The sequence below is a fragment of the Phaseolus vulgaris genome, chromosome 10, assembly GCF_000499845.2.
Source record: "Phaseolus vulgaris cultivar G19833 chromosome 10, P. vulgaris v2.0, whole genome shotgun sequence".
NCBI lineage: Eukaryota > Viridiplantae > Streptophyta > Magnoliopsida > Fabales > Fabaceae > Phaseolus > Phaseolus vulgaris.
In genome coordinates, this window is record NC_023750.2 from 3,456,500 (window position 1) to 3,468,116 (window position 11,617).

Sequence of the window (11,617 nt, forward strand, 5' to 3'; positions counted from 1 at the left end):
ACCCGAGTCCGTGTCACGCGGGTTAATTCCCCCGACCCGAAAAGTGGACAATTCTGGAGAGTACTCGTCCTACTATATAATATCATATAACACCAACACCACTCATCATCCTCTGTATAAACAAATCAGTGACTAAGCGAGGAAAAACAAGAAAAATGAGTTTCCGTTCTACCATGAACGCCGTTACCCTTCTTCTCTTCTTCCTTTTCGTTTCCGCATTAGGTATCCAATTCTACTCTTCCTCTTCTTCACCCTTCCACGTGCAATTTTTCATTTCCTCTTAATTTCCCTTTCTCTTCCTTCCGCAATTGCTTTAGATCTCGCCAATCTTCCTCTTCGATTCATCGATTCTTATGGTTTCTCGTTGTCTCTGATATTTTTTTTTTCCTTTTCTGTGGTTAAGTTTGTGCGAAGAAGACGGCTGATGTGACGGAGTTGCAGATAGGCGTGAAGGTAGCCTTTAATGTTATTCTGGTTAAGATCCATGGCGTTTTTTTATTGTTTAGCTTATAGGCGCTGGATAATTTGTACGGAAAAGGAGTTTGCGTTTTTGTTTTTTGGCTTTTGGTTAGAATTCGTTTTTTGTGTATTTTTTAATAACTTGATTTTAATATATGTGATGGGTCTATTCACGGGCGAGTGTGACCGCATTGAACAATCGGAATTTTTGTTGGAATTGAAGCAGTATAAGTGTTGTTTCCTTGGCTTTCCTGCAAAGTCCAAGGGTACTTTTTTTTATGTATAAAAAATGTTAGTACTTGCTAATTTATGGCATCATCTGATGTGTGTTCAAGTGCAGTGAAAAGCCTTGTATGGATTTGGAATATTCGATGTTACCATGTTATGATCCTTTAGGCTATTCGGTAAAATAGTTTGTTCATAAGAAAAAGAAAATTATCGTAGTATGCTTAGCAATTTTTGACTTGGTGTTTTAAAATAAAGTATAAATACATGAATGGAGTCTGGCTATGGCTTTGAATGACCTAGTGGTATGGTGTGTGGGGGACAGTGCTGTTCTTGCAGAGGGCATTTTATATGCTTTACATATATATGTTGTCTTCTGCCGGATCACAAGTTCATTGTGATAGATAGCATGGACAAATTGTTGGTAACTGGTAAGGATGGAAATAAAAAATTCTGGAAATTTATTGTGGAGGCTGTAAACAGGGAATACGTTATGGTTTTCCTGTGAATGATGCAAAAAAATTTATTCCCAGAGATACTGAAATTGTTGCCTGCCAATATATGTTAGCAAGGTTACTACTGATGCCCTGTTTCTTTTTGCAGTATAAACCAACATCATGTGATGTTCAGGCACACAAAGGTGATAGAGTCAGAGTACACTATCGGGTTAGTAATTTCTCAAGTTTATGTCGTGAGGCTGGAAGGATGGTGCAGTTTAGTGAAACCTTTTTAAGTAAAATGTTTGTTGAAAGGGAAAAGGCTCACAGTCTTTGCTGAAGTTACATATAATAAATCTGAAGCGCAACAATAAAGTATTTGATGCATAATATTCACTCACCATTCATCCATAAAATTAACTCTAATGTGAATGAAATATAGTATATATATTATGTATAATGAACAATGCAAAGTACTATAATATCTGTTTGGCAATTTTAGTTTCCCTATTATGTTGCACATGCCTTATTCTGGTTTTCAACGGGATGGATAATATTACCTTATTGTTAATTTCATATACTGTTTTTTGATAAATTTCCGTGTCATTTTTCTAGAAGTAACATTACTAGATTATTTATTTTCTTCTTGGTCTATCTTGGTGGTTTATTTTTGGTATTTCATAATCTGAACCTCGCCTTCTAATCTGGGCAATAATCTGACTACCCATTGAAAGAACATGAGTGGGGGTAAGGCATCTGTGACATAATCACAACTGGAAATTACCTAGAGTCATTTCAATGGTATGCTATTTGCGTATCCTTGTTTTTGTTTATATGGAGTTTTTATTTTAGGTGATCAAATGGCTACACCACAGGAAAGCATTTTAAGCTACATATACTCAAACAAATTATTATTTTCAAATCTCATTTCATTTGTTAATGTGATGAGGGATCAATGTATTTACTTAATTTTGTTGATAGTATTCTTGGATGTGTTTCCAGGGGCAACTCACTGATGGAACTGTTTTCGATTCTAGCTTCGAAAGAAAAAATCCCATTGAATTTGAGCTTGGTGCCGGTCAAGTGATCAAAGGTATGTTGTGCATAAACAACTTAAATTTTTTAAATTTGCAGTTTCATTACCATTAAAAGTGGTTATCGACTAGCTACTATGCTTGTTTTTTCTTATTTACTGAAAGTGGAAGTTATTAAGTAGATAAAACAAAGGAGAGAAAAAAAGATGCTGCAAACTGTAAAGAAATTGTATGCCAGATCACAGTTGTGTACAATGGAAAGAGTCGTGGAAGTTGGAAACAGATGAGAATCCTTGTACAATCAATTCTTGACGATTGATTGTATAATACCGGATTTTGACGTTTACGAGGCATGTAATATGCAAAATGTTACCTTGTAGTAGCATTTTTTCCTTATCTTCGCCATGTCCTCCCCTGCTCTTTCAAGTATCTTCTGTTATCAGCATTACCTTAAAATTGCAATTGAGCTATAATTTATACTGATATAGTTTCGGATTTATGTGTATTATATTACTTCATTTATTTGCATGGTTGTATTTACATAATCATACTAAAATGCATTGCAATTTTATTACAAATTACATATGATTGATGGGAAATCTTTCAAGATAGAGGATTCAATGTCACTTTGTCTCTCTGCAGGGTGGGACCAGGGATTATTGGGAATGTGTCTTGGTGAGAAGAGGAAGTTGAAAATACCATCAAGAATGGGCTATGGAGAGCAGGGTTCCCTACCCACTATTCCAGGTAGTTTATCATGTTGATAATGATAGTAACGCTCTCTACCCAGCCTTCATTTCTAATTAGTAAAATTTATGTTTGACAGCTAGATATTTGATCAGATTGCCGGCTGTTTTTATGTATCACCAGAATAATCTCCCGTATACTTTTCTTTTAAGATATAGGGACGTTAGGTATCACATAAAATTTTTCATACTTGGGAATTATGATTATTGGAATGATTAAATTCCATTTTGATGTGTGTTTTGGATCATATTTTAATTACATTGTATTATGAGATTATACGATAAAGAACTTACCAGAAATAGGTGAGAGAGAGAGAGAGAGTAAACAAATGTTAAATTAGTGGCACTTCCATGAATATTCAATTTTTTTAGTTTGTATTTGTATATATCACAACTAACCATATTATGAATTTATATATACTTATGATATACATGACTTATAACTGGCAGGTGGTGCAACACTAATATTTGACACTGAGCTTGTAGGAGTGAATGACAAAAGTTTAGATGAAGAAAATAAAAGCTCAATCCCAGAAGTGTAGACAAAATGGAAAGAAATGGAATGTTGAGACTTTTTGCTATCTTAAGTTTATTTTTGGTCTTCAATAATGATTTTATGACCCCAGGTTTCACTGTTTAAATCTTGAGCTTAATTTACAAAGATTTAGGCTCTGTACCCTTCTTTTGTATTCATCTTTTGTATCTGTTTCAATACTCTTTAAAACATTGCTTTGTTTTAGAAAATTAAAAGATTAGACTTGTTTCTTAAGACGGTCTTTAATTTAAAGTATTTTAAGACCACCTGTTGAGGAGCTGTCTCCCAAACGGTATTTTTTTTTAGAAATTGAAAATGTTGAAATTTTCTTCCAAAATAAATACGTCTAAAAAAATTATTTGAATACATTAATTCTCAAATAACATTTTCTCTAACTTACATATTTCTACACGTACCAAAAATGAAGCTGAATTTCAGTCTGATTTTTTTTTTAATTTATCTTTAAAGTGAAAAAATAGAGAGAATTTAGTAGTTACTCTCTGGATTGAGGAGGATTTATTTGAATTATTTAAAAAAATATTTAACTTGAAAAAATTAAAAAAATGTTGGTATAATAAATTTTAAAAATATACTCAATCATACTTATGAGCACATCGTTTCTATCTCTTTCTGATTTTATTAGAGTAAATTGTAAAGCTTTACAACATAATTTACTTAATAGTTTTTTTTTTTATAAATTAGTGAGTAAACGTAAAATAATATAACAAAATATAATTATATAAATTTTATTAAGTAAATACAATTTATATGTTTAGAAAAATATAATTATAATAATAGATTTTTAAAACATAATCCATTTTCATATATTCTGCGTTTCTATTAGCATGAAACACTTGTGATACCTACTCAATTGGATGTCTTTTAAGTATCTGGTTTTGTTTTAATTTCAATGAACTCTTACGTATTTAGTTTGGACTTTATATGTAGTTATCCACAAATTTGATCAAAATAAATTCAAAATATAAAAACTCATTTTTATAAACTCAAAAATTTGTTATATGTAGTTTTTACAATCCTAGTTCTTATGATAGGAGTCCTTATTAGGTTTTTTTCTAACTAATTTTTTATAAATTTCCCAACAATTTTTTTTTTCAAAAATGGGTAAATCATCAATTCAACCTACGTTTTCTAAATTTTAACTCGCCAATCACAACTATGATTTAAAAAAATATAAATTTGTATATTAAGTATACGATTTCAATTAGAAATTGTATATCCAATATAAGTTTTCCAATTTTAAGTTATTTATCCTGTCAGATTTTTAAAAAGAAATTAAAATTTAGAATTCATATATTTTATATACAATTTTAATTAAAATCATATATATGTTTTTAATTTTTTAATATATAATAATTTGAATATACTTTTTAATATTTAAAAAAATAAATTAGATAAGTTTAATTTATTATTTATAACTTTTTTATATGTAATTAAAGAAAATTAATTTTTAATAAAATATTTTTTAACTGAACAAGTTATATAAAATCTTTTTATTATGTAATTAAAGAATAGCTGAATTTTTAGAAAATAATTTTTATTTATATAATTAGAAAATTAAATACATTAAAATTAAGTTACTCTTAATAAAATTAATGATGTAATATTTTAATAATATAATTAATTATTTTAAAATTTATTGAAATAAATTTAATTTATATGATAAAAAATTTAACCTAAAAGTTGAAATGGACAACATTAACCAAAATATATTATAAGAGTTTACATTATTATCGATAAGGACATTTGTTCTATTGTGACATTCTTTCCTACTCTAAGAATATTTGTTTGCCTTATTTGGAAGTGGTTCATTCATTTAATAGTGTATACGATTAGTTGTTGGTCTGCTTCCTAATTCCTTATTGATGGAGGAGGGCCCAAGTTCACCACACTATGAAAGCCAAGCTTCCAAGGCTAGACCGTCTAGCCCATGATGAGGAGCGTCTAGACTCAAAAGGAACGTCTAGCCTATGATGAGGAGCGTCTAGGCCATGATGAGGAGCGGCTACATAAGGAGCGTCTAGGAGGAATCCTAGACCGTCTAGCTTCACGTACACATGGGTCAAGCTACGGTTTTGGGAAGAGAAGACCTTGTAATTGTTACATGGAGGCCCATTAAGGGTGCCTTAGTAATTAGAGTAGTGTATAAAGCATAAACTTGTCTTACACATGATTTATCCTAGATTTTGTGCACATTCTAGAAGCTTGCTCACTTGGCCGACCATGTGCCCATGTGCTACCATGTGGATTCATTTGCATTTCATTTGAGAAGCATTTCATCTTCTCTTAGCTTAGGAATTACGGCCTCCTTGGCTATAAAAGGAGATGCTTGACTCATGTATTTGCAAGATTATTGTGAGTAAAGTTATGCTGCCAACATTGTGCCATACTTTGCTTCTACCTAGTTTCTAGGCTCTAATCTTCATCTTCCTCACTTACCATAGGGTTGGCCGAACCTCCCTACTTCCATACATATCATGCACCTTCAAGATCACCATAGCTCCTAGGAGGATCTTGCACATACACATCCATGGCTTCCGCACCATTTTTTCACATGACTCTAAGAAGAGCTTCATGAATTTACCATCATTTGGTATCATGAGCATAGGTTCTTCAAAGATGAGTAGTTTTTGGTCTTTTCATTTTGAGTTCTTCTTTATTTCATGTTGTTCATCTTGTTTCCATAATTGTTTTGTTGTTTTTTAATTTTTAATTTGTTTTGGTGTGCTATTTGGAAGATCCAACCGGTGCACTTTGTTCAATTGATCTTGAACAATCCTTGTGCAAATTGTGATAGGATTCCATACACCTTTGAGTTGCTGTTTTTCTTTTAGGAATTTGAGTCTTTATTGCACTTTTATTTGGTTCATATTATGCTCTTTGAGTCTTTAATTTCTGAATCCATATATGTTTTGTCAAGTCATGTTCATCCACAATGTCATCAATTCATAAGTAGTCCTTTGTTTGGCTTTATTGTTTCTTGATTTTGGTCTATATATTTGTTTTGAAACTGCTGTGATTTAATCTTTTGGTGCCTTTTATTTTTAGTTTGAGTTCATATTTATGTTTAGATCCTACACAAATTCTATTTCATAAATTCCATTATGTTTAAATTTTGGTCTCTTGCTGTTTTTGTTTCCAGTTTTTCCAGAACCCCCTGTTTTACATTCTCTGTGTTGGTTGTTTTGTTCCAGAAAATTATTTTCACTCATAGGAAATTTTTGATTCTCTGGATTATGCAATTTTGAAGTGTTACAGAAAAGACAAAAAAAGAATCAACTCAAAAAAGTCAATAGAAAAATAAATGATAAATATTTTAAAAACATTGTGCAAATTTGGGCGCTACAGTTGGCGTAACTGAACACTGAAATTGAAAAATTTATTAAAAAAAATGGCTCATGCGTTTGGAGTGATTCCAACGCCAGATTTTAGTTAAGATCTTGAATATTTTGCATATAAATTTTCAGAGGCAAATTATAAAAGGGCAGCTCAACATAAATTGGGAAAAAACACGTTTGTGGCCCACAACAATTTTCCATTGGTGCTGTTTTTTTTATTTTGAAATCTATTCTAGTGCTATTCTTAGGTTTCATTTTGTGTGCCTACCTTTATTTGAGTACCTTTATTTGCTTGTCTAAATATTCTTGGACCTCTTTCTAGTTGTCACAATCTAATTCCATTTGTGTGGTACTGTTTTCTTCAATTAAATTGTTTCTTGCTTTTATTCTTTGGCCTCTAAATTTGGTGCTGGAATTTATTCTCTTTTGGTGCTTAATTGAGTGGAAATTTGACTTGGGTAAGGTCTAGTCTTCTTGATAGGTGCTGGAATTGGAGAATTAAGACCTTCATTCTAAGGGGAACAAAGACAAAGGCAGAATCAAACACTTGGAGGGCCCAACAAGAAAAGACAACCAAGGAAGTGCCAATAGCAAAAAGAGGATCAACAAAGGGAGTTTTCTTAATTTCTTTGCAACTTAATTTGTGTTAATTACTTCTTTAATTACGTGATTAGACGGTGAGTGTGTCTTCAAGGGCTCCAAGTGTCCAAGAAGCCTCACCTAGGGCCGACTAGTGTAGAGTTTTTAATTAGCAATTGTTAATTGTTTTTAATTACATTACTTGCTTAATTAGTGACGCTTTGCATGTGTGGTTGTTTTGTTTAAGCTTTGTTAAAACCGTCTAGCTTTGTTAATTAATTAGCTTGCATTATTTTCTTGCATTAAAATCTGATTTCTCAACTTAATTGTGTTCTAAGTGGTTTACTAAGAGAAAGCTTTGTGTGAAGACATTAGGGGATAGTTTTTGGCTAAGGCAAAGACTTGGTATTTAAGTAGTCCTTTGTGACTCACATCCCTTACCTGGAAAACTACCTTCTTTGACTTTCCTAAGTTTTCTCAAGGTAAAATACTTGTATACACAAAGCTTTAGCCATGTCTTCTTCTTCTCATTCTACAAAGTCTATTGGAAGTGAATTAAAATCTTTAAAAACTCTTTTGAAAGAAGTTTCACAAACTGTGTAATCAATTGCCTATAGACAATTGGAGAGTGAGACTAAACTTAATGTTTTGACTAAAGTAAAGGATGAGAAGTCTCACATTCTAAAAAAATTACCTTCTCATGCATATATCTCTAAAGATCATGATTCTTTTGGGGGGGGGGGGGGGGGAAGCATTAGAGTAAATGATTATTATCAAGCACCCCCTAGAAGACATAGAAGAGATAGAAAAGAACAAGAAAACCCAAGAGAGGTTAGGGTAGACCAACCCCATTTCCATGGAAAAGAAAATATAGAAGCTTGCCTAGATTGGGAAATGAGGGTAGAAAAATTGTTTGCTTCCCATAAAGAAAGAAAGGAAAGAAAAATACAAAAGAAGAGAGGGGAAGTCGAAAGGGAAGCTAAAGAAAAAGAAGAAAAAGAAAAGCATGAGAAGAACCTTGAAGAACAAAAGGCGTGGAAGAAGAGTGTTCCTTCCCACAAGGTCATTCAACAAGACCAAAGATTTAAAAATACCTTTGAAAATATGTGTCTTGTTGAACAACCTCAAAGCCTTACCTTTTGTAAAGGAACACTTGCAAGCATGAGCACAAAGGAAGAGTCTTTAAAAGAAGCTTGCATAGATAAAAACTATTTCTCAAATGTGTTAGGATATCCCCAAGGGAATGTCAAGTTGACTATAAGCATCTACAAAAACCAATTTTTGTGTGAAGTAGTGCCTAGAACAACTTGTCATGTCTTATTGAGACAACCATTACAAAGTGTACAAATTTTCATAAACAATGGTTGTACACGAGACTATCTTTACACATGAGAGAAAGAGTCTACAAGAAGGAGAACTCATGGGACAAATGAGAGTTGATGAAACTCTAGAGCTTTTGAGAGGAAAACTTTTGTCACCCATGAGAAAAGAGATTCAAAGACATTACTTTAGGTACAACTCTTATTTTCAAACTATACCTAAAGCAAAGTCTCAAGAACTCTATACTCCTTCACCTTTTGTAAAAGATCCTTGGGAAGACACACATTTCATATTAGAGCTTCCTGGGACAACAAAAGGTTTTGATTCCTTCTTCATGGATGTGGATAAACTCTTCCTAAGAAACGTGACAAGCCTCCATGATTTATTTTCAAAAATGATGGATAGAGCTCCAAAATTTGAAAACATAGCTCTTCCTTCCATGTTTCACGAAATCGTGAGGGACACCCACAATTCTTGGGATAAGAATCCTTTTCCTTGTAAGCATGCATACAATGGAGTAGTCCACAAGATTACTCTTATTTCTCCATTTGAAGTTGTATGTGAACATAGTCCTCTTGCCTTTTTAAAGTTGTTACCATTCCTTAAAGGGATTATGCCTCAGGGAAAAGTAACTACTTTTGGAAATTTTAGAAAACATAAGAGGATTAGAGGGCACCTACAACCATCAAAAGGAAAGCATTGTGAGAAGTTGGCCAAAACAAGAGAAAAACAAAAATGGCAACTTCACACAATTAATTTTTCTCCAAATGCTCACCCCAACTCCTATGCTTTGTTTCAAGATTCTCATAGATTAATATTTGATCCGGGAGGACACACCTTGACGAAGCAAGAGGCTGCTATCCGAGATCAAGTCAGCAAATCAGAGGATAGATCTTCTCCAGAAGGAGGAGATGATGGACACCATCCAGCCACAACCATCCCCCTATGAAGCAAAAGCATTGGATTTGAGGACAAATCCTTTTCAAGAGGGAGGGGATGATGGAGGAGGGCCCAAGCTCACCACACTATGAAAGCCAAGCTTCCAAGGCTAGACCGTCTAGCCCATGATGAGGAGCGTCTAGACTCAAAAGGAGTGTCTAGCCTATGATGAGGAGCTTCTAGGCCATGATGAGGAGCGGCTACATAAGGAGCGTCTAGGAGGAATCCTAGACCGTCTAGCTTCACGTACACATGGGTCAAGCTACGGTTTTGGGAAGAGAAGAACTTGTAATTGTTACATGGAGGCCCATTAAGGGTGCCTTAGTAATTAGAGTAGTGTATAAAGCATAAACTTGTCTTACACATGATTTACCCTAGATTTTGTGCACATTCTAGAAGCTTGCTCACTTGGCCGACCATGTGCCCATGTGCTACCATGTGGATTCATTTGCATTTCATTTGAGAAGCATTTCATCTTCTCTTAGCTTAGGAATTACGGCCTCCTTGGCTATAAAAGGAGATGCTTGGCTCATGTATTTGCAAGATTATTGTGAGTAAAGTTATGCTGCCAACATTGTGCCATGCTTTGCTTCTACCTAGTTTCTAGGCTCTAATCTTCATCTTCCTCACTTACCATAGGGCTGGCCGAACCTCCCTACTTCCATACATATCATGCACCTTCAAGATCACCATAGCTCCTAGGATGATCTTGCACATACACATCCATGGCTTCCGCACCATTTTTTCACATGATTCTAAGAAGAGCTTCATGAATTTACCATCACTTATGGTGCATGTGGAGGTTCGGGATGAAATGCAATTCCATATAAGTAGACCAATAATCTTAATTTCGAACTGGATAAAATTTAACTTCGTAAGTCTACAAATATAGTGTAGACTATAAAATGTTGTTAGTTGTAAATAACATGTCGAACAAACAACGATAACATGAGCATAGGGAAGCCAAAGAGCTTAAAACTCCCTATAATCACATCACCAGTCATTAAGTCAGACAGTGGGTAGCTTTTGGACATGACACATAGCAGACTGTTGTTCATTTTTTCGTAATAAGACAGTAATATCTTTCAGATATTGATGGTCAGCTCGTAATGTGCACTCTATCTTCGTCCCTTGTTCAACAAACCAAGATTTGGTTCTTTCATAAGTTGTCTTCACAAGAGCACATATGGGTAACGATTGTGCTCTCTAGTTCATGCACTCAACTAAATTTGTTGTCATGTGGCCATAACTTATGCCTCTGTCATATGTATGTGTTCATTTTTCTAAAGGTATTTGATCTATCCAGGCAAAAACTTGTTGAAATTGTGAGAGTCAACAACTTTTCCTGAAGAGTTGGTTGTTTCATTTCGTAATCTGTGAGAATGTAAAAAATGAAATGATTTAAAGTCATTGTGTTGCTACAAGAATAATCAACATAAGTAAACTAAATTAAGATAAATACCCATGTTTATCAATTATCTCTTCGCCTCGGCATTCTTGAACTTCTTATTGAAGTTAGAAGCAATATGGCATATGCAATATATTGATAGGAGACCATGTCCTTCCCAAACAACTTCTATAATTTTTAATGCTAATAAAATGGCTTTTTCTCTATTAGTTATCATGCATATATTTTGTTGCGGTATGACATATGATTGCAAGTGGAAGAACCACAATGCCTTCAATGGGATCTGTTATTTCATCTAAAGACAATGAAAAAGAAAACAATGATGATGATAGCCTACCTCCAGTGAGATATCCATTGAGACAACGAATAAGGTATATATGGAGGACAAGATCTCATAGATAGTTCATTTACCTTTAGGTTTTACGTAATTAGCTTATCAGGTTTATCATTATATATTAAAAACGTATATTATACAATTTTAAATATAAGTCTAATATAAATTATACAAATTTCAATTTTTTTAATTTTTCTTTTAATTTTATGTATTACTATTATATTAAAAAACATTAATGCACGATT

The 11,617-nt window shown here is 33.2% G+C and overlaps 1 protein-coding gene across 1 annotated transcript; it reads left to right on the plus strand.

Moving 5' to 3' along the window:
* The first annotated feature begins 60 nt into the window (after positions 1-60).
* On the plus strand, positions 61-3,670 carry LOC137812722 (FK506-binding protein 2-like). The gene is made up of 6 exons (XM_068614898.1): positions 61-222; positions 404-453; positions 1,288-1,350; positions 2,124-2,214; positions 2,798-2,902; positions 3,352-3,670. Exons 1-6 carry the CDS (start codon positions 156-158, stop codon positions 3,441-3,443), a joined length of 468 nt encoding a protein of 155 aa, XP_068470999.1. The 5' UTR covers positions 61-155; the 3' UTR covers positions 3,444-3,670.
* Positions 3,671-11,617: the final 7,947 nt, after the last annotated feature.

Excerpts from the sequence above, each read along its gene's own strand:
- LOC137812722 (XM_068614898.1), top strand. The coding sequence starts at position 156 with ATGAGTTTCCGTTCTACCATGAACGCCGTTACCCTTCTTCTCTTCTTC. Across the intron at positions 1,351-2,123 it reads GAGTCAGAGTACACTATCGG|GGGCAACTCACTGATGGAAC; the intron begins GTTAGTAATTTC and ends ATGTGTTTCCAG. Across the intron at positions 2,215-2,797 it reads TGCCGGTCAAGTGATCAAAG|GGTGGGACCAGGGATTATTG; the intron begins GTATGTTGTGCA and ends GTCTCTCTGCAG.